We start from the raw sequence: 22,705 nt of genomic DNA on the forward strand, positions 1-22,705 counted from the left end.
GCCAGCTGGATTTTCCAGTTTGGGTGACTCAGAGTGCCTGAGAGTGTTCTTTCTTGGCAACGAACACAGAAAATCTGTGAGGCCAACACTAGTTAGGTTTTTTAATTTTACAAATTTTGAACCATGTTCCAAGCTATGTATTAGTTTGTGTAATGTTCCTCCTGCATATTTAAATAAAAATACAAAAAATACAAAAAAAAAGAGTTATTCCAATGTAAAAACAAGTTTGGGGGACGCGGCTGGAGAGACACGCCCCCAAACACGGCACGAAGCGGAGGCGCCCCTCAAACGTTTAATCCAACGCCGTTTGGGGGACGCTTTGAGGATTGGAGATGCTCTAAGCGGCTGGGAATGTGTTTTGTAAATTATGGGTGGGTAGAAAAACCGTGAAACCGAAAACCAAATCAAAGCCAAAACCGAACTAACCAAAAGCTTGGTTTATTCTATTGACCACTATTTTCTGGTGTTTATTTATACTAATTTGAGCCCTACCAACCGAGCAAACCAAATTGAGGAACCTACCATCAATTTGGAAACAAGCCCATTGTTCAATAGAGGGCCAGTTGTGTTGGATGTTTCACAAATTGTTCGTTGTATGATTTTGGTTGTTGTTGTACTAGATTTTTCTGAACATAGCGTGAAGCCTGCACAATAAAACATGTCGCTCGCAATATTAGCTACCCCGAGAATAGCAGCACCCCCCCCCCCCCCCCCCCCCCCCCCCCCACACACACACACACACCCCCGAGAATATTGCTCACTTGTCGATTTTTTGCGCAGTTGATGCTTTTCTGATGATATGTAGATTACCATGTGCTTTCTTTTGTGACGCCTATTATTGTTCAAGTGAATTGGATTATTCGTTTTTTAATCGACTGAATCAAATTTATCGGTTAACCGAATCTTCGGTTTCCTAAATTTTCAAGTCAATTTCAATTACCATTCTTGAAAACCGAATTTGTTAAAAAGGAACCATAACAACCGAACCGGACTTTCGGTTCAAACCAAATGCTCACCCTGATGTACCTATGGGAACATTGCCAATTTTTCTACAAAATTGGAGAAATTGTATACTAAATCAGCGACACTTGTGGATAGGACGTAATATAAATAATTATTTATTTGGAGGTTAGATGTTTGTCTCAAGATTAAGATTTTCGAGCGGTAACAAAAGAATATTGGCTAAGCGAAAGACGGAAGGGTAATAAAAAAATGTGTGTTTTGCCATTGTGATCCATGATTCAACATGCATGCCCTTCACTCGAATTTATGATGGAGAATGGTGCTTGTTGCTTTCTATTTACCTCTTCCAACTTGTATTTCGAAATGTCCGGGACTGGTTGAGAGGTTGGTAAGGTCAATTTAGAATCACCATAATAATATTGTCTTTAACAAAGCTTTTGGTCATTCACAAACTTCTTATTGTATTCGTACTTGGTTCGCAATGTATGGAAGCTTGGGACTTCATCACTCTGGGTGCAGTCTAATGAATATGGTCAACGGGTTTGGTTGGCCGTTTAGAAGAATGATCAGTTACGCATAAGTGTGTATTGTATTCCTATTTATGTGTGATGCAGCTTGTGTGTACCAATTTGATGTACGTCGCTTGATTCATAATTCCCAAAATTGGATGTGCGCATTAATCGATGTAGAGGCCGGGGCTTTGCCTCCTATCCAGGAAATGCACTATTATCGCAAACTTCAAGAGGCTTACAGAAGGGGAAAAAACGAGGACTAACACATTTTGTTTAAGGAATGCGACACTGGCGCTTTATTTATTTGATAGGATAGTCACATCAAGGATTACAAAAGGTAAGATAAATTTTGGAGGGTCACCATTCCATACTAGATTTTCTTTAGACTCATACACGTACCTAGTTAAACTATGCACCACCTGATTAGCATCCCTATTACAATAAATAAACATCTCTCATTGAACTTGCTTTTAGGAAACACACAGCCATGATCGTTGAGTAGGGGCTCCAGGCTTCAATCACACCGTTGCAAGCCTATATCAGTTCTAATGAATATGACTCGATGATCACCGAAGAGTAGCCCAACTTTTCCATAAATTCCAATCCTCGTACAAGTGCTAAAGCTTCCGCAGTGGGTGCACTCAAAATATTTTCAAGGGTGCATGCCGTACGTGTGATCGCCTCACCTGTAGGATAGCCCCAATAGCACATGAACCATCCATATGAATAGATGGCCTCCATGGTCGGCTTTTCCCAGAATAATTCCTTCTAAACTGCATTGTCCTTGGCAACATTATAGTTTGTTGTCAATGAACTGATGGCAAAGGCCGAACTAGAAGGTGTAGGAACCGAGACACCCTTCACCATTTGGTAACTCCTCATTGCGAGATTGATCGAGTAGTGGTTAAATTGAACGCAATTACGAACCATTAGGAAAACATTCAGTATATTTAGGTTAACTATCTTAACAAACAAAAAGCACCATACCAGAAGAATTCTTCACCTTCAATGTCGTAATATCCAAAACGTGCCAATATATATAGAACTCCTTGGATGTTCGATACTGATCAATATCCCGTATAAAAGGTCTATTCACTATTCGGATGCACGAGTGGTGGCTTTGCCCATAGCATGTTCGAGGTGTTTGTGCATGTGCTTTGTTGAAAAGAAACACCTGACGGTAGCGTTTGCTATCGGGAATGTTGAAAGGATTTGTAGAGATTGATCATTGACCTATCAGATCTGCTGATGCACTAAATCCTCCGATCACATGCCGGGAGTTCAGTCAGCTCGCTTTGCAATCAAGCAAACAAACAATTTAATCATTGCACTCGAGAAATAATAATAAATCGTGCAACATGTCTGCATCATGTATAGCGTAAAACAAATCAATTCGGTCAGAGGCTAGTATCACTGAATAGTTGAAACTAGCTCGCTACAACACGAGTGCACAACGCACCATCCATCATTGGACCGACGCCATTTTTTTTTTGTACTGTAATGCAAGGTTGGAAAGCTTCTACAGTTCATGGATATATTGGAGCAGGCCAATACCCCACTCGGACCAACATCATACGGTCCATTGTGCTGTGTCAGAAAAGACACTCATGTCTGATTAAACAAGACATCACAAAGTTGCAGCTCCAATGTTTACGCATAAATCCGATCCAGGTAAGAAGATCTAGTCACAGAAGCCGTGCTGGCAAATTCCGGACAACATACACCATGTCTTGCAATGAGCCATAATACTAACCTAGAAGTACCATCTCTTGCAAGTTGCAATGAGTCAGAAATGGAAGCCTCAGCACCATCATCAGAAGTTGAGAGTTCAGTAACATAAATAAAAAACATGTCACACGTACCAACAAAAGGAACCAGTCTTTATTGTGAGAAGGATGCATATAAAGCATGTATAGGGAACAAAATGCTCTTCAAATAAAAGAGAGTAGCTTTGCAAAAGAAAAGGCGGAGGGACCTCAATTCCTGCTGCGTGTTTTAATAATGCAAGTGTTGTAGTAGCTTTTTTGGAAGGGTGGTAAACATATATGCACCATCCTGTTCCGCCCAGACAGATGGCCACAAAGAGAAGTATGTGATATGTCAAAACTCAAAACTCAAAACCTGACAACAACATGTCAGCACATGGGCTAACTGACACTGCAACAAATAAATTCCAATATGGGTCTGGGCACTGATTCAATTTAAAGCATTGTAGCCTGGTAGGTTGAAATATTGGTACCAGTCCAGATCATGGCACCTACAATATGATGTTCCGCTCATTAACATATGCAAAAGAAATTACGTATACAACTGTAATACCTGCAACGTTTTCATTCTAACTGGAATGATAGCCAATAAAGGAGCTATAAAGAAAGGCTTGATCAACTCCAGCTTCCTACTAAAAGCAGGTGGTATGCTTTTTCTTTACTGAGTAGATGAATGAATGAAATAAGCAGATACATAATGAACAAAACTGAATAGATCTGGCCACGGTATCTCTACAAGGAACAACTCCAACAAAAGAGTGGCTCTGAAGACGTAGAAGGTGCTGAACTGAGGACAGTAAGACTAAAAATATGGCAATGTTATTAGCCATCATCAAGCAACAGGTTGCAATTCCTCGGTAACATGACCCTGGAAAAGGGCGTCATATCTCAAGCTCCTTGTGACATCAAAGAAATGCGCTACAGCTTCTTCTGGTGTTTTTTGAAGAACCCCATGGCCCAAGTTAAGTATATGACCTTTCGGACCAGCTGATTTCACAACCCTACAGAGTATAAAATGAGGGGAAACAATCATTAGCAGTACCAACAAATTGTAATTTTAGATATTGAGTGGATGGTGCAGCCCAGTTAGATGATTGCGCATCAACTGATACAAAGTCCTATGACATACAAACTGTAAGGATCTAAAATTGCACACTTATAACTAGTGTAATCCTGCCAAAAGAAACCGCAAAACCCTAAGATTTCAGTTATACTGTCCTCGATGTGATGGGATCACCTATTTATTGTTTTATACAACTAAAAAGTTGGAAGATATTTTAATAGATGAACAATGCAGAATGCAGAAAATTTATTTGGTTGCAGATGAACCGATGCTCCAGAAATGAAATCAGTGCATATTTGCATAAGCTGCACAGTTGAACTGACCTATGGATTTCAGTTATATATAGGAAAGAAGCCTTAATAAGAAAGAATGGCATTGCCTCGATGATGGGAAGACGACATGAATAAAAAGATAAAGAAGTTGGAAGCCTCACTGACAATTTGTTCAAGCGTATCTATAAAAATAATGAAGAACATAAAATAAGTGCATGATGAAGTTTCAACTAACCTATGGATCTCATCAGTCAATACTGGTAATGGGGAAAACAGATATGCTGGGTCCACATTCCCTTGTACACTGAGTCCATCACCAACACGCCTCCTTCCATCTGCCATATCCACTGTCCAGTCAAGCCCAATAACATCAACTCCTATGTCCTTCATGCGCTCGAGTAAGCCCCCATTTCCATTTATATACAACACAAGTGGTACATGAGGGCATTCTTTCTTAATCTTGGCCACAATCTGCCAATGAAATAGTTTCATAAGATCTAAAGAGCATAATCAAAACAATTCTTATCTCTTGCTAACTTTACAAGCTATGAACTCAAAAGTTGAAGTTAAACTTCTTAAGTTGCATTAGATATTAATTTTGAAGTGACAGGGTTCAAAATATATCACCATTTATGAACAAAGTAAGTCAACAGTCACCAACTGTGGTCAGCGCCTTGCAGATATGTAAAGTCAAGTATAGCACAATAAAGCATCCAAATATTCAGGTTGCTGACATAAATATAGTTTCTGATTGTTTGTATTTATTCTTGCTATGTTTGTTACTTTGTTGTGTGTTCCTTCTCAAATTATAGAACTCGTAATCATAACCATACAGTTTCTTAAAGCGTGTACAGCATAGCAGAAGTTACAAAGAAATAAAAGTGTCATATCAGAAGTATTTGAGTATAAACATAACAAATGGTATTTACAATACATGATGAACTTGGGAAAATAGCACCTAAAATCATTACTGCTCTATTACACGGTGCAACCCCAACCTAGTGGACACTAGAGACGCCAGCCACCATGTCATAAGGAAATAGATAAGAACAAGAAAAATAAGGAAAAACTACCTGTTTGATGTATGGTTTTGACCATTGCTCCCACACATGAGGCGGAAGTTGCCCACCCCATGAATCAAAAATCTGTATACATTGAGCACCAGAGTTTACTTGGTAAATAATATAGTCAGATATTGCTTCTGCAAGGTGAGAGAGAAGGCCCCTCAAGACATTTGGCGCTGTGTGGCACATGCGCTTTATATTTGTGTAAGTGTTGGTCATGCCCCCTTCAACAACATAAGTTGCAATGGTCCACGGGGCCCCCACGAATCCTAGCAAAGCAGCTTTTCCATCAATCTAGAGGGTAGAAGAGGAAACAGAGGTGCATTAGCATCAGAAGAAAACCCAGTGCAAATGCATAGATAAAGCAGATTCAGTCCAATTCTTTTCACAGGGGGGTACTTATACACAGCTTATTGATGCTTATGAGAATGTTATGTGATGAGTGTATAACATTCAATAAGAACACTGAACACAAAAATCAAGACTATAAGTTGTAATATACCAATATCGCCATACTGATGTTTGACTAAAGGTTGCTGGAAGGTTTAAATTTTGAATTGAACCAGATATTTGAAACCAACATTGGCATCACCATCTATTTCAAAGCATGTAAAAAAGGATAGCGTATTGTGGTAGCTAAGCTACACATAATGATGTTTAGAATGCGACAACTGCACAGCCTGCGAACTAACATCCAAAAAATGCTGGAAAACTCAACAAGTTCCATAGTCTACTTTCTTTTGCAGCCTCTACTTACATTCTCAACAGTGTGGATTGTGGAGTATACAAGGTTTGGCTACCCAAAATGTATCAGGCTTTTATCATCAGCACATTACATATCACTACTTCTTCCTGAGATTTATATCGGCTAGCAGTAAGGCATAGCAGCAGAGATAGTTCTGAAGCTACCTAAGTATACTATCAGTTTTGGTTTTACTGACTCAATACTATGAGCATGATGCAACCATGCTCCATGCAGCTGCTGTTCCCAAATCGTTTAGTCTATGACAAAAACAAGCTGCAAGTGTACTATTTCATCAGCGATTGGACCTACCGAATCAAGACAGGTGTGTGAGCTCAGCTCACTGACAAAAGGCAATTCTCTTATGACTTATGAGACCCTCTTCTATGAGTCATGATAAAAGCTCTAGTAACCAACAATTTCATCCCATAGTGGCATTTTCATAGCTCAAAACCAGACCCCTAGTTCAATCCTACACAATGCTTGATAAACCTATCTAGTTAGAACAATTCACCGCAAACCGCGAATATCGTCTATTGCAACAAAAATTAACATCACTTTTAACTTTTCATAGCTAAGCATACAAATCTAGCGGCATTACCTCGTTGCGCAGAATCTTGAGCGACTCCCCGACGAAGTGGAGCTTATCGAGATCTATGGGAACGAGCTCCCTGACCTGCTCCTCGGTTCGCACGGGCGACTGGATCACTGGCCCCTTTGATTCCGAGATATCGAACGGCACCCCAATGGCCGGCAGCGGCGTGAGTATGTCCGAGAAGAGGATGACGCCGTCGGGTGCGAATGCGTGCCACGGCTGCAGCGTGATTTCGACGATGAGGTCGGTGGTCTCCGACCGCTCCCGGAAAGAGGGGTGGCGCTTGGACAGCGCCTGGTACGACGCCATGTACCGCCCCGCCTGCCGCATCATCCACGCCGGCGGCCGCGGCAGCCCGTCCTCGCCCCTAGCCGCGCGTATGAGCAGCGGCTCTTCTGGAGATGCGATGCGTAGTGGTCAGATAAGGGCGGAAATGGTGGGGAGGGAGAGTAAGTAGTGCTAGAGCAGTTGGTTTTACCCGACGAGGAGGACGAGAGGGAGGCGGAGATGGCTGGGAGACGGCTACGCCGGCGTTGGGTGGAAGATGAGGAGGCGGGCGCGGCGGAGAGGAAGGCGGCGGCCGTGGCCGTGGCCGCTGCGGTCGTCGTCGGGGACACCATGGTGATGGCGAGGTCGCACTGCTTTGGTTATCTGATCTGTCTGGGGGTGGGATTTGGGTTTGGGTGGCGACTGGCGATGGAGGGCAGAACGGGGGCCCAGCCCAACGGCCGATCTGGATCCAGCAGACCCGCGTCCTCGTGTCGTGTGCAGGTAAGCGAGTTATTAATCTTTTAAAAAAGTTAAGCTAGTCAACACCCCTAAAAATCAAGTTGATTTAAAGGCTGAGCTATAAAATTGGCTCATGGAGTCATGCTTAACTTGTAACGATTTGGAGTCAATCCCGAGCGAGTTTCGATCTAAACAAGACAATGAAACTTCTTTAATACAATTTAAATCACAACGATGTTATCTCAAAACACAAGTAACATATTTTTTTCAACAACAAACGTGATTGTAACAAAACATAAAGGTTCACAGTAGTTATCTAGCGAGAAATCATGGATGAACACCAAAGGATTAAAGGAGTCATCGGATCGATGATGTCAGCTTCTCGGAAGAAGCTCGATGCCGTGTAGTTGTGCGCTCTGCACATTATCCCGCACCGCTACCACAGTCGCCATGTTCGTCCACGGGAACTAGAAGTGGGGGACCTTGTGTTGCACAGACTTCAGTCCACGAAGGGAAGACATGTTGTCTCCTAAATGGGAAAGACCATTTCGCATGGTTCACGTCCACCGACCTAGAACTGTCCGCCTAGACACCAAAGATGAAACCTCACTGAGAAATTCATGGAATATTGAACACTTTCATAAGTATCACCTTCGCAAGTTTCATCCATAACGGAATGAGCAAGTGAAGTGCTCGAGACTGACCCGCTACGCGCCTTGCATCTAGGTCAAAACCAGAAAGCCAACCCCGAGCCAGGCGTGTCTAGGCAGGGCTCGTGTGTAAATCTTTGCGCCGAGAGGATAAGGCAAAGCATATGTAGGGTTTTCCTGATCGCTTTGCCTAATGTGGGGGCAAGTGTATCTGGGCTAGGTCCATGTGTAAACTGCTTTGCGAGTGGTTGCCTCCTTATGGTTTAATAGAGGTGTCCGCGTCTACATGCATCTCTTGTAACTCTCCCATGTGGCCCACATTCACCGTCTGGTGTTGTGACCGATGATACGTCTCCGACGTATCGATAATTTCTTATGTTCCATGCCACATTATTGATGATATCTACATGTTTTATGCATATTTTATGTCATATTTATGCGTTTTCTGGAACTAACCTATTGACGAGATGCCGAAGGGCCGCTTGTCAAGTCATTGCTTTTTAGTTTCAGAAATCCTAGTAAGGAAATATTCTCGGAATCGGACGAAATCAACGCCCAGCACCTTAGAATCCCCGGAAGCATCCAGAACACCCGAGAGTCGCCAGAGTGGACCCACAGGGGGCCCAGGAGGTAGGCCGGCGCGGCCCAGGCCCTGGCCGCGCCGCCTTATGGTGACACCGCCTCTTCGACCCTCTGACGCCGCCTCTTCTCCTATATAAAGGTCATCGACCTAAAACCACGACACGGAAAAGCCACGGTACGAGAAACCTTCCAGAGCCGCCGCCATCGCGAAGCCAAGATCTGGGGGACAGGACTCTCTGTTCCGGCACGCCACCGGGACGGGGAAGTGCCCCCGGAAGGCTTCTCCATCGACACCACCGCCATCTTCATCAACGCTGCTGTCTCCCATGAGGAGGGAGTAGTTCTCCATCGAGGCTCGGGGCTGTACCGGTAGCTCTGTGGTTAATCTCTCTCCCTATGTACTTCAATACAATAATCTCATGAGCTGCCTTACATGATTGAGATTCATATGATGATGCTTGTAATCTAGATGTCATTATGCTAGTCAAGTGGATTTTACTTATGTGATCTCCGGAGACTCCTTGTCCCACGTGTGTAAAGGTGACAGTGTGTGCACCGTGTGGGTCTCTTAGGCTATATTTCACAGAATACTTATTCACTGTTATGAATAGCATAGTGAAGTGCTTATTTATATCCCTTTATGATTGCAATGTGTTTTGTATCACTATTCATCTATGTGCTACTCTAGTGATGTTATTAAAGTACTCTATTCCTCCTGCACGGTGTAATGGTGACAGTGTGTGCATCGTGTAGTACTTGGCGTAGGTTATGATTGTGATCTCTTGTAGATTATGAAGTTAACTATTGCTATGATAGTATTGATGTGATCTATTCCTCCTTTCGTAGCGTGAAGGTGACAGTGTGCATGCTATGTTAGTACTTGGTATAGTTGGGTTGATCTGTCGTGCACTCTAAGGTTATTTAAATATCAACATCGAATATTGTGGAGCTTGTTAACTCCGGCATTGAGGGTTCGTGTAATCCTACACAGTTAGTGGTGTTCATCATCCAACAAGAGAGTGTAGAGTCTAGCATCTATTTATTTATTCTGTTATGTGATCAATGTTGAGAGTGTCCACTAGTGAAAGTATGATCCCCAGGCCTTGTTCCTAAATACTGCTATCGCTGCTTGTTTATCGTTCTCTTGCATCGTCTTGTCGCAATATTACCACCATCAACCACACGCCGATCCTGGACAGCAAAGCACTTTTCAGTGCTTGCTACTGCTCATACTTATTCATACCACCTGTATTTCACTATCTCTTCGCCGAACTAGTGCACCTATTAGGTGTGTTGGGGACACAAGAGAGTTCTTGCTTTGTGGTTGCAGGGTTGCTTGAGAGGGATATCTTTGACCTCTTCCTCCCTGAGTTTGATAAACCTTGGGTGATCCACTTAAGGGAAACTTGCTGCTGTTCTACAAACCTCTGCTCTTGGAGGCCCAACACTGTCTACAAAAATAGAAGCTCCTGTAGACATCAAGCACTTTTCTGGCGCTGTTGCCGGGGAGGAAAGGTAAAAGGCACTCATACTCCGGTTCCAGGTAACAGTACTTTTCTGGCGCCATTGTGTTTGTGCTCGAAGCTATTTCCTTTAGATCCTGCAATTGCATCTTTTTTTTTTTTTGCTAGTAAGGCCACGCCGGGGTTGCCTGCTGCGTTTCCTTCGCCACAGAAGATCCGTCAGTTTGCTTCGGAGGGATCCGGCCAGCTTTTTCAGAGGACAGAGGATCATGTTCCACTTTCTGCCAATGATTGCCAATCAGGGGAGATTCCAGGGGGATCTTCTGTGGCTGCTGGTGCTGTAGCTTCTGGTATGGAGTTGCCCTTACCAAATGGTACACCCTATGATTGCGTTTGCACCGAATTTTCTAATTCAGATTCTGAGTTTTTTGAAGTATCTAATGTTGCAAATGTATATGATTTAGATTCACCTAAGTCTAGTATTGAAGGTAATAAGGGAATTGCGATGGTGAATGTTACGAAGGAACAGGGTGTAGGTATTCATGGATCGATGGGGATTGCCTCATCCTTGCATCCGAATGGTGAGTCAGCTACATCTTTACTTCCTTCATGCTCACTGTCTTTGATTCAAGATGATACTGAGACACACTATATCTCTACAGAGGAGGTCATTGCTTTTGGGGGTATTCCAAAGCCTTCGGCTGGGTTGAGGTCAAGTAATAGGTTGGGTGGCCAACCTGATGCGGATATGCCTCTAATGGAGAAGGCCATGAAGAATGCGCAGCTTTCTGAAGATTCTTACTCAGGTAAAGTAGCAACCTCAAAGTACTCCATTGTTAATATTGCGGATGCGGACATAGTTAAGAGAGCTGAGAAGTTAGGTGTGTCTTTAGGAGTTTCTCAAGCAGAAATTAATCAATCGATTAGAGGGATTAAAATGATAGAAGAGGACAGAATTTTAACTATTTTAAAGAAGAATGAGAATGAGAGAGAAAATAGAGAGGAAGGGTTGGAGACTCTTGTATTGTCAAAAGTATCCAGCTTATGTGAGGATGATGACATTCCTCTGGATTTTGATGATCAATTGGAACATCTCAAACCAGTGGTCAAGGAAAAAAAATAGACAGCAAAAAGTCTATGATACAACCAATATTCGTAAAAGTACTAGGAAAAGAATTAAGAAACAATTTTCATGATGCAAAATTTAAAAAGGAATTTGTTGGAATTCAGGGGGTTTTGGTGATACTGCTAAACATTTGTTTGTGAAAGAGGCGATTAGAGAACATAAGTTAGACTTCGTAGCCTTATTGGAGACTGGAAGATCTAATTTCTCTATTCCTTTTCTGAACCAATTAGCTGCGGGTTATAATTTCTCCTGGTTTTGTTTACCACCGCACGGTCGTTCGGGGGGTATTCTAGTGGGAATAAATTCCGATACTCTTAATGTGTTGAAAGTAAGCACAGGCGATTTTTGTGTTAAATTGCATATAAAATGTAAGAGAGATGGGTTTGAATGGATTCTGGTGCCGGTTTATGGGGCTGCCCAAGATGTGCACAAAGCAGAATTTTTGTCGGAATTAGTGCGTACTTGCGAATCCGAAACACTACCTATGTTGGTAGGGGGTGATTTCAACATTATTCGCAATAGAGAAGAAAAAAATAATGCTAACTTCAAAGCACGTTGGCCCTTTGTTTTTAATGCAATTATTGAGCATTTGAATTTGAGGGAAATTGCTCTAACAGGAAGACAATATACTTGGGCAAGTAGGAGAGATATACCTACTTATGAGAAGCTAGATAGAGTTCTAGCATCGATAACATGGGAACAGAAATTTTCATTAGTTACGGTTAGAGCTTTAACTAGAGCTGATTCAGATCATACCCCATTACTTATTGATTCAGGGGTGAAAGCACACCTGGGTAACCAAGCTAAATTCTCTTTTGAGCTACATTGGTTGCGACAAGAGGGTTTTTTTGAAATGATAGTAAAGGAATGGAACTCAGTTCTAGATGGAGCTAGTCCAATGGAGACCTGGCTAAATAAACTCAGACATATAAGAAGGTACCTTAAGGGTTGGGCTAAAAATCAGAGTGGTAAGTATAAAAGAGAAAAAGAAAGACTGTTAAATATCATTGAGAGGCTTGATCTGAAAGCAGAAACAACGTTGTTGAATACAAATGAAAGGGATGAGCTTAAAAAAGCAAACGATATTCTCAATAAATTAAGAAGGGAAGAAGAGGCTAAATGGGCACAACGAGCGAAAGTTAAACATATTCAAGAAGGGGGAAATAATACGAGATACTTCCACTTGATAGCAAATGGTAAACATCGTAAAAAGAAGATATTTCAATTGGAACAGCAAGAGGGGATTATCGTTGGGGAAGATAATTTGAAGGTGTATATCACTGAATTCTACAAGAAATTGTTTGGTGCTCCGTCACCAACCAATATCTCCCTGGTTGCAGAGGAATATCAGGATATTACACAAATCTCACCTTTGGAAAATGAGATCTTGACGGCACCTTTTACTGAAAAGGAGGTCTTCGAGGCAATTTCTCAGATGGAATTAAATAAAGCTCCTGGCCCTGATGGATTTCCAGCTGAGTTTTATCAAAAATTTTGGGATGTTATAAAAAAAGACTTGATGGCTTTATTTGCTCAGTTTAGTAATGGGGACTTGCCTCTTTACAAACTAAATTTTGGTGTCATCACTTTATTACCCAAGAAGGAGAATGCTGTTCAAATTCAACAATACAGACCTATTTGTTTATTAAATGTTTGTTTTAAGATATTTACTAAAGTTGGTACGAATCGCATCTCGGGGATTGCCCCTAGAGTCATCAAACCAACCCAATCTGCTTTTATGCCAGGAAGGAACATCTTGGAAGGGGTAGTGATTCTTCATGAAACAATTCATGAGTTACATACTAAAAAAATGGATGGTGTGTTATTTAAAATCGACTTTGAAAAAGCTTATGATAAGGTGAAATGGCCTTTTTTGCAACAAACTCTGAGGATGAAGGGCTTTGCGCCTGAATGGGGTAGTTTAGTCCAACAATTTGTTCAAGGGGGTAGTGTTGGTATAAAGGTGAATGATGATATTGGTCATTATTTTCAGACAAAGAAAGGTCTAAGGCAAGGGGATCCGTTATCCCCAATGCTTTTTAATATTGTAGTGGATATGCTTGCCATCTTAATTGAAAGGGCAAAAGAGGATGGTCAAGTAGGAGGGCTAATCCCGCATTTGGTTGAGGGAGGACTCTCTATACTACAATATGCAGATGACACCATACTTTTCCTGGAACATGACCTTGATAAGGCGGTTAATATGAAATTAATTCTATGTCTATTTGAAGAGTTATCGGGTCTTAAGATTAATTTTCATAAGAGCGAGATTTTTTGTTTTGGAAAGGCAAATGAGGAAGAAGCTCAGTATAAACACATCTTTGGATGTGATGCTGGACAACTCCCCTTTAGATACTTGGGTATCCCAATTCATTACAAAAAACTTAAGAACTTGGATTGGTATCCGGTTGAAACACGGTTTGAGAGTAAATTAGGATGCTGGAAAGGGAAGATACTATCCTATGGAGATAGGTTGGTTCTTATTAATTCAGTGTTAACTAGCTTACCGATGTTTATGTTGTCTTTCCTACAAATACCTGTTGGGGTAAGGAAAAGATTGGATTTCTATAGATCCAGATTTTTTTGGCAATCAGATGAAAACAAAAAGAAATATCGCCTAACAAAATGGAATATTGTGTGCCGCCCCAAAGATCAGGGGGGTTTAGGTATTGAAGTTCTTGAAATTAAAAATAGATGTTTACTGAGTAAATGGCTCTTTAAACTTCTTAATGAAGATGGGGTATGGCAAGAATTGTTACATAACAAATATCTTGGACATAAGTGTTTGTCGGAGGTTCAAGCTAAGCCTTCTGATTCGCCTTTTTGGAAAGGTTTGATGGAGGTGAAACACGAGTTTTTCTCAAGGGGCTTTTTCAAAGTAGGTAATGGTATGACCATCCGCTTTTGGGAAGACACCTGGTTGGGAACTACTACATTGGCTCAGCAATATCCTTCATTGTATAACATTGTCCATCATAAAAATGTTACTGTGGCACAGGTGCTTGCTCAACCACCCTTAAATATTACTTTCCGATGAGTTTTTAATGGTAATAAATGGACTTTATGGTTAAAATTATGTCGGAAACTCATGACGGTTACTTTGAATGACGAGGATGATAAGTTTTGTTGGAATTTGACATCTAATGGGGTTTTTACGGTCAAGTCCATGTATGAAGATCTTATGTGTGATCATACCCCCTTCTTGCGAAAATATCTATGGAAAGTTAAAATACCCCTTAAAATTAAGATATTCATGTGGTTCTTGAGTAATAAGGTTTTGTTAACAAAAGACAACCTAGCTAAACGCCAGTGGAATGGGTGTACAAAATGTGTTTTCTGTGGGGAACAGGAGACCATTCAACACTTGTTTATTGATTGTCCGTTAGCTAAACTTTTGTGGCGTACAGTAAATTTCACGTATGATCTTCCACCTCCTACCAATATTACCAATATGTTTGGTAATTGGCTTAATGGAGTAGATAGAAAATCTAAGGCGTTTATCCGAATTGGGGTGTCTGCCTTATGTTGGTCTATTTGGAGGGTCAGAAATGATATTATCTTTAATAAAAAAGTCTCTTTTCATTTCTTGCAGGTTATTCACATGGTCTCCCATTGGGTCCAGCTTTGGGCTCTACTATCCCCGGAGGGATTGCGGGATACCATGGCTTCTGGATGCACACGTCTCCTGATGGTCGCTCAGGATATCTTGTGCCAGGCTGGTTGGCGGCATACTAGAAGACTATGTTGAGTTGTAGTCGTAGTATGCTTTTCTTTCGATGGTTGATTCTTGTATCAATCCTCGATCATGTGTGATTTGTAAACAATACTTTTGGATCTTCTAAATAAAAGGCCGTGTGCATCGTCATGATGCAGAAGCCAGGGTACATCCCCATTTCGAAAAAAAATTGCATCTTTTTGTTTCTTGTTTACACTAGTTAGGCATAATGGAAAACAACAAAAATATGAGAGATCTTTATGAACTTTATCTTGAATTAGGACATGATGCGTTTGAAGAGAGAATTAAAAAACCCATGGAACTTTATATGCATGCTAATGGGAATGTTATTAATATGAATGCTTTGAACACTATTGTTGCTAATGCTATGGAAAATTCTAAGCTTGGGGGAGTTGGCTTTGATGAGCATGATCTTTTTAGTCCCCCAAGCATTGAGGAGAAAATTTACTTTGATGATACTTTACCTCCTATTTATGATGATTATAATGATAGTGGTCTCTTGGTGCCGCCTGTTATGGAGGATAAATTTGATTATGATTACAATATGCCTCCTATATTTGATGATGAGAATAATAATGATAGCTACTTTGTTGAATTTACTCCCACTACAATTAATAAGAATGATTATGCTTATGTTGGGAGTAGTAATAATTTTATGCATGAGACTCATGATAAGAATGCTTTATGTGATAGTTATATTGTTGATTTTGCTCATGATACTACTGAAAGTTATTATGAGAGAGGAAAATATGGTTGTAGAAATTTTCATGTTACTAAAACACCTCTCTATGTGCTGAGTTTTTGAAGCTACACTTGTTCTATCTTCCTATGCTTGTCACTTTGCTCTTCATGAACTTGTTTATTTACAAGATTCCTATGCATAGGAAGCATGTTAGACTTAAATGTGTTTTGAATTTGCTTCTTGATGCTCTCTTTTGCTTCAAATACTATTTCTTGCGAGTGCATCATTAAAACTGCTGAGCCCATCTTAATGGCTATAAAGAAAGAACTTCTTGGGAGATAACCCATGTGTTATTTTGCTACAGTACTTTGTTTTATATTTGAGTCTTAGAAGTTGTTACTACTGTAGCAACCTCTCCTTATCTTAGTTTTGTTGAATTGTTGTGCCAAGTAAAGTCGTTGATAGTAAGGTTCATACTAGATTTGGATTACTGCGCAGAAACAAATTTCTTTGCTGTCACGAATCTGGGAAAAATTCTCTGTAGGTAACTCAGAAAATTATGCCAATTTACGTGAGTGATCCCCAGATATGTACGCAACTTTCATTCAATTTGAGCATTTTCATTTGAGCAAGTCTGGTGCCTCAATAAAATTCGTCTTTACGGACTGTTCTGTTTTGACAGATTCTGCCTTTTATTTCGCATTGCCTCTTTTGCTATGTGGGATGAATTTCTTTGTTCCATTAACTTCCAGTAGCTTTGGGCAATGTCCAGAAGTGTTAAGAATGATTGTGTCACCTCTGAACATGTGAGTTTTTGATTATGCACTAACCCTCTAATGAGTTTGTTTCGAGTTTGGTGTGAAGGAAGTTTTCAAGGGTCAAGAGAGGAGGATGATATACTACGATCAAGAAGAGTGAAAAGTCTAAGCTTGGGGATGCCCCGGTGGTTCATCCCTGCATATTTCAAGAAGACTCAAGCGTCTAAGCTTGGGGATGCCCAAGGCATCCCCTTCTTCATCGATAACATTATCAGGTTCCTCTAGTGAAACTATATTTTTATTCCATCACATCTTATGTGCTTTGCTTGGAGCGTCGGTTTGTTTTAGTTTTTGTTTTGTTTGAATAAATGCGTGTGTGGGAGAGAGACACGCTCCGCTGGTTCGTATGAACACATGTGTTCTTAGCTTTTAATTTTCATGGCGAAGGTTGAATCTTCTTCGTTAAATTGTTATATGGTTGGAATCGGGAAATGCTACATGTAGTAATTGCTATAATGTCTTGAATAATTTGATACTTGGCAATTGTTGTGCTCATGTTTAAGCTCTTGCATCATATACTTTGCACCTATTAATGAAGAAATACATAGAGCTTGCTTAAATTTGGTTTGCATATTTGGTCTCTCTAAGGTCTAGATAATTTCTAGTATTGAGTTTGAACAACAAGGAAGACGGTGTAGAGTCTTATAATGTTTACAATATATCTTTTATGTGAGTTTTGCTGCACCGCTTCATCCTTGTGTTTGTTTCAAATAAACCTTGCTAGCCTAAACCTTGTATCGAGAGGGAATACTTCTCATGCATCCAAAATACTTGAGCCAACCACTATGCCATTTGTGTCCACCATACCTACCTACTACATGGTATTTCTCCGCCATTCCAAAGTAAATTGCTTGAGTGCTACCTTTAAAATTCTATCCTCTACCTTTACAATATATAGCTCATGGGACAAATAGCCTAAAAACTATTGTGGTATTGAATATGTACTTATGCACTTTATCTCTTATTAAGTTGCTTGTTGTGCATAACCACGTTCCTGGGGACGCCATCAACTACTCTTTGTTGAATATCATGTGAGTTGCTATGCATGTCCGTCTTGTCTGAAGTAAGGGAGATTTACCACTCATAATGGTTAGAGCATGCATATTGTTAGAGAAGAACATTGGGCCGCTAACTAAAGCCATGAATCATGGTGGGAGTTTCAGTTTTGGACATATATCCTCAATCTCATATGAGAAAATTAATTGTTGCTACATGCTTATGCATTAAAGAGGAGTCCATTATCTGTTGTCTATGTTGTCCCGGTATGGATGTCTAAGTTGAGAATAATCAATAGCGAGAAATCCAATGCGAGCTTTCTCCTTAGACCTTTGTACAGGCGGCTGAAAGTATAGAGATGGTAAACCTAGAGGGGGGGTGAATAGGTTTCTACAGATTTTAATCCTTTCTTTGCAATATTAGGCTTTGCGGAATATAAAGGTGAGCCTAATGCAAACTAGGTGAAGCAACCTATATGAAGATACAACTATCTCGAGCACGAAGGCTCTCTCAGGCAGTTTAAATCACAAGTAAGGAGTTCGGTTAGAGATAATCGATAGCACGCGGAGACGAGGATGTATTCCCATGTTCCCTTGCTTTGCAACAAGGTACGTCACGTTTGGAGGGGTGGAGGTCCCACGAAGGATTCCCCACACCACGAAGGCTCACCCTATTCTCCGGAGCCTATCCCACGAAGGAATAGCTCACTCACTTGTGGTAGACTTTGAGGTAGCCTCCAAACCTTCACAATCTTGCCCGGAGAAAATCCACAACCCGGATGCTTCCGGACTCCTCTTGCCCACCTAGGGTTTCCAAGGAACCCTAGGAAGCAAGCTTCTCGATGAATACAAGGGGGAATGAGATTTGGCTTGGTAGAACAGTAGATCGGGTCCTCCTCTAGTGATTCCCCGGAGGGATTTGAGTTTGGGTGGAGGAGGAGGGAGATCGGAGGCTTTTGGTGTTTCTAATAATGGAGTAAGAGAGAGAGAGCTCAAGAACAGCTTGTAGTATGTTGCCTAACCCTTCCAAGGTAGGAGAAGGGGTATTTATAGTGTTCTTCAAAATCAGGCCGTTGCAACTTGCCACCTCAGCATTTTCCTCACAAACCCGGTTGACCGGACCACAGACCGGAGAGCCAGGTCGTGAGGCCGGTCAGACCGGATCAGCGACCGGATCCCCTTTGCGTTGTCCTGGTGCTTCTTCGGTTGGTGGCCGGTTGGCGCCCGGTCGACCGGACGGAGCGCCGGACCCGCCGGTCAGTAGCCCGGTTGACCGGGCGGCAACCGGATCTGCTGGCTCTTCGCTTGAAGCCCGGTTGGCGCCCGGTTGACCGGCCAAGACGCTCGATCGGTTGCTGCTGGCCCGGTTGGACCGGGCTGTAGACCGGATTTCTCCTGTAACCCCTTTTTGATTGTTGTTGAAATGGGGGGTCTCCTTTAGCCTTCTTGTTCCTTTGATACACCATTTACGCCTCATTGCCTAATACCTGAGATTAACCTTATAAACATATTAGGCCAAATACTTTAGCACGGTGTCATCGTTACCAAAATAATGGATAAGGGTAAAATACCCTTACAATCTCCCCTTTTTTGGTATACGATGACAAACCGAGCTAGAGTCACAAATAGATATTATGATAAGCTCTAAACCTTGATTCCATATAAGATATTACGACAGCTCCCCCATAATGCGTGCACTTGGAGAATTTGCGTTTGAATGCAAAGTGCACCATTTGTGAAACATGAGAAGCTCCCCCAATATCTTTAGGAAACAAGCATGGTATGGAGATGTGCATATCAAGATATATAAGCATAGCACACATAATCATCCTAACATAGAGTAGCACACATAATAGTCGTCCATACACATCCATACACGAATTATTGGAAATAGCAAATGGTTCTTGAAAAACTCAAAGTAAACAAGCACAAGCCATATAAAATCCAAATAAAGCAACTCCCATGGCTTGTGGCAAACAAAGAACCCCGTGGTCCTAGACTCTACTCTCTTCTCCCCCTTTGGCATCGGAAAACCAAAAAGGCGAAGAAAAAAGGAGAGATGCTATCGCACCCATCAGTAGTTACCAAGCCCCATGGAGGAGGAGCTCTCGCCAGCATCGCGTCCAGCCGCATCACTCTCATCGTCATCAACATCATCATCAGCAGGAGTGGGAGCACGAGCAGTCCTAGGAGGGATAGCACCATGAGCGTACACGGAGAAGTCGAAGTTCTGGATCATCTCATCGGTAAGAGGAGGCATCTCCCACTAGGGTGCTACCACAGGCTCCATCTCAGGTCCAGGAGGAGGAACAGGGTGGTTCCTTGAGGCCATGAACTCAGTCTGGCGCCTCCGTGTCTCCTGGGTCATAGTGAGGGTCTGATGTGCAACATCATTGCTGTTCTTGCACATTTGCCACATGCTGGAGAAGAAGCGAGCGGCCCCATGCTGGGAGCGCCGAGAGTGACTGGAGCTAGCATCATGATCAGGGTGTGCCTTGGAACGGCGCTCAGTGGTGGGCATCATGGAGGGAACATCTGGACGAGTGGCCTCCTGAATGGGGAACCTGAATGGGTCCATGATGACTCTTTCACCAAGAACGTTTTGAGGAGCGGGAACAATGTAGTTGATGAGCTGCTAAACATACTGAGCGTAGTTGGGAGTCATGCGGTCCATAATTGCTCTCTTCAGTTCACAGTAGATAAGATCACAGCCATCAATCTTCCTTACCCTGTCAGGATGACAATAGTACATCAAGTTGAGGTGATAGTTCCGGACTTCACTGGAGTCGCCAGACTTGCTGATGAGGCTCTCACGGAACATCTTGGCAAGTACAAGATAGGAGTAGTACATCCCAGAGATAGTGGGAGGTCCAGGCGTAGGGTTCGCAGGATAGCAGAAGGAGATGTCACCCTTAGTAAGCTTGGACCGTGAATGAATCTTGTACCCTGGAACACTGTCATCACCACAACCCATGGCTGCACGGAACTGAGAGTAGGAGCATGAGTACTTCTCCTTGCCGGTCATCCAGGTGAGGGTGCGGTCCGCATCATCATGGAAGAAGACGGTGCAGTGAAACTGACGGACAAGGAGGGGACAAAAGGTAGGATCGTCTTGGGTATCATCAGGCTTGAGGCACACAAGGTCATACAATCCCATACCCTTCAAGGTTTGAACCACAAAGCGATACTTTGTGGCGTCATGCAAGGCAAGCTCGTCAGGATTGATGGCCTTGGGTGATACATAAACTCATGAGAATCATAGTAACCATCCCAGAGGGCTGCTTGTGTCTTGGTCCAGAAGGCCTTGTCCCCACGAGTGTAAGTTGGTTTCTCAAAGCGATACGGATTCACTGTCCTCCATTCCTGCCACTCAACACGGTTTGCATTCCCAACATTGATAGTTGGTACTATCTCATCATCCTCTTGGGCGACATGCTTATCCTTTTTCTTGCCGCCAACAGACTTGGATCTACCCCGAGTTGAGCTGCCAATGTCAGTACCTTGATGAGCTTGAGGGGGTGCACGACTACTAGAACGGCGGGGAGGATCAGCAGTCCTTCCTCTCTTGGCAACATTGCCACGGTGTGGCTCACCACTCCAACTACCTGTGAATGAGAAAATAGAGCAAGGATAGCAGTGGGGTAAGTGTACATGTCATCAGTAAGAGGGAAGCCAAAAGACCATAGCATATATCCAAGTGTAGTGATGAGATTGTGCGAAAACTGGGCAAGCCGGCGCACAGGCCGGTCCAACCGGGCAGCAGACCGGACTAGCCGGTTGGCGCCCGGTTGACCGGGCCGTACGGCGGGCCGGCCGGTCGACCGGGCTGGTGACCGGATTTGTCGAGGTGTGAGGTTTTGCCCAGATTTTCTACCACAAATTCATGCAAAAACTCATAAACTTGAATATAGACTATAGCAATATAGTGGAGTAAGTGCATTGTGGTGTGAGACACTCTAAAGGCATGAGGACTTACAAACCCTAACCCTAACCCTAATTTTTCTCAACTTTCCTCAACATGTGGCAATGGGAGAGGGAAAGCAAGAAGGAGAGGGAATGGAAGGGAGATTTACCCGATGACATTGTCCTTGTTGCCCAAGTGAGCAAGAAGAACACGTGGAGAGGACTTGAGGGCCAAATCCCCAAGATCTCCCAAACGAGCTTGAGAAGGACCAAATCCTTCAGTGAAGAAGCTTGAGAGATCCCGATCTACGGTTGGGTGTAGTTTGGGGAGAAACTAGTGGTGGGAAGGACCTAGGCTGTGGTGGAGATGGTCAGGGCGCCGGCCATGGAGTGTGGAGGTTGGGGAACAATGGGGAAGATGACCCCAAGGGGTATCCCTTCCCCAATATATAGTAGGCTGTGCGGCCGGTCAGGCATCCGGTCGACCGGACCTGGCGCCGGCTGACCCGGCCCAGACCCCGGTTGGCGCCCGGTCAACCGGACCATCCGGTCAGGGACCCGGTCCAACCGGGCCAGGGACCGGCCAGCCCAGATTTGTCTAATTTTGCCTCGTTTTTGCCCCTATGCTTTGTGTAAATGTGTGTGAGTGCTCAAATGATGACATGTACATATAGATAGATAGATGATGACGAGATGAGCATAGACATGGGGTTGGAAACACAAAGTTCTCTAGGCATACCCATTGGAGAGAAAATCCAAACAAGATGTGAATAGCAACAATGGGCATGATTCAAAATATATATCAAGAATCATAAGTCATTTTGGAAATGATGTTCGCAATAAGATCATTTGGCCTTATATAGTCAAATCAAGTTGTAATGAAGGCTCAATGAGGGGCGGGGGATTACTCCCCCTATGTGAAAGCGCAAATATCATGTGACCGCGAAGAGACATGCTTGGGTCCATATAATGACATTGGGTCTATTTATGTTGCACACATAGGTATGCATCATACCAAGACATGGTAGGATGACTATCCCCATA

At 42.6% G+C, this 22,705-nt stretch overlaps 2 protein-coding genes across 2 annotated transcripts; one reads left to right on the forward strand and one right to left on the reverse strand.

Moving 5' to 3' along the window:
* Window positions 1–3,642: 3,642 nt before the first annotated feature.
* Window positions 3,643–7,654, reverse strand: LOC127342993 (uroporphyrinogen decarboxylase 1, chloroplastic). The gene is made up of 5 exons (XM_051369059.2): window positions 7,456–7,654; window positions 6,984–7,372; window positions 5,650–5,934; window positions 4,812–5,047; window positions 3,643–4,242 (listed from the first exon to the last, which is right to left on the reverse strand). Exons 1-5 carry the CDS (start codon window positions 7,595–7,597, stop codon window positions 4,074–4,076), a joined length of 1,221 nt encoding a protein of 406 aa, XP_051225019.1. The 5' UTR covers window positions 7,598–7,654; the 3' UTR covers window positions 3,643–4,073.
* A 3,264-nt stretch (window positions 7,655–10,918) lies between these two features.
* Window positions 10,919–15,370, forward strand: LOC127338481 (uncharacterized). Its single transcript, XM_051364575.1, has 3 exons — window positions 10,919–10,982; window positions 11,064–11,207; window positions 15,120–15,370. The coding sequence occupies exons 1-3, from the start codon at window positions 10,952–10,954 to the stop codon at window positions 15,260–15,262; spliced, it is 318 nt and encodes a 105-aa protein (XP_051220535.1). The 5' UTR covers window positions 10,919–10,951; the 3' UTR covers window positions 15,263–15,370.
* Window positions 15,371–22,705: the final 7,335 nt, after the last annotated feature.

This window comes from Lolium perenne, chromosome 3 (assembly GCF_019359855.2).
Source record: "Lolium perenne isolate Kyuss_39 chromosome 3, Kyuss_2.0, whole genome shotgun sequence".
In the NCBI taxonomy this organism is placed as follows: Eukaryota; Viridiplantae; Streptophyta; class Magnoliopsida; order Poales; family Poaceae; genus Lolium; species Lolium perenne.

What these genes read in the sequence shown, in the direction of transcription:
- LOC127342993 (XM_051369059.2), bottom strand. Translation starts at nt 7,597, where the DNA reads ATGGTGTCCCCGACGACGACCGCAGCGGCCACGGCCACGGCCGCCGCC. An exon ending in TCAAGATTCTGCGCAACGAG is followed by an intron (nt 5,935 to 6,983) that starts GTAATGCCGCTA and finishes TCTACCCTCTAG; the next exon opens with ATTGATGGAAAAGCTGCTTT. An exon ending in CAAAACCATACATCAAACAG is followed by an intron (nt 5,048 to 5,649) that starts GTAGTTTTTCCT and finishes TTTCATTGGCAG; the next exon opens with ATTGTGGCCAAGATTAAGAA.
- LOC127338481 (XM_051364575.1), top strand. Translation starts at nt 10,952, where the DNA reads ATGGGGATTGCCTCATCCTTGCATCCGAATG. An exon ending in CTCATCCTTGCATCCGAATG is followed by an intron (nt 10,983 to 11,063) that starts GTGAGTCAGCTA and finishes ATATCTCTACAG; the next exon opens with AGGAGGTCATTGCTTTTGGG. An exon ending in TTCTGAAGATTCTTACTCAG is followed by an intron (nt 11,208 to 15,119) that starts GTAAAGTAGCAA and finishes CATTTCTTGCAG; the next exon opens with GTTATTCACATGGTCTCCCA.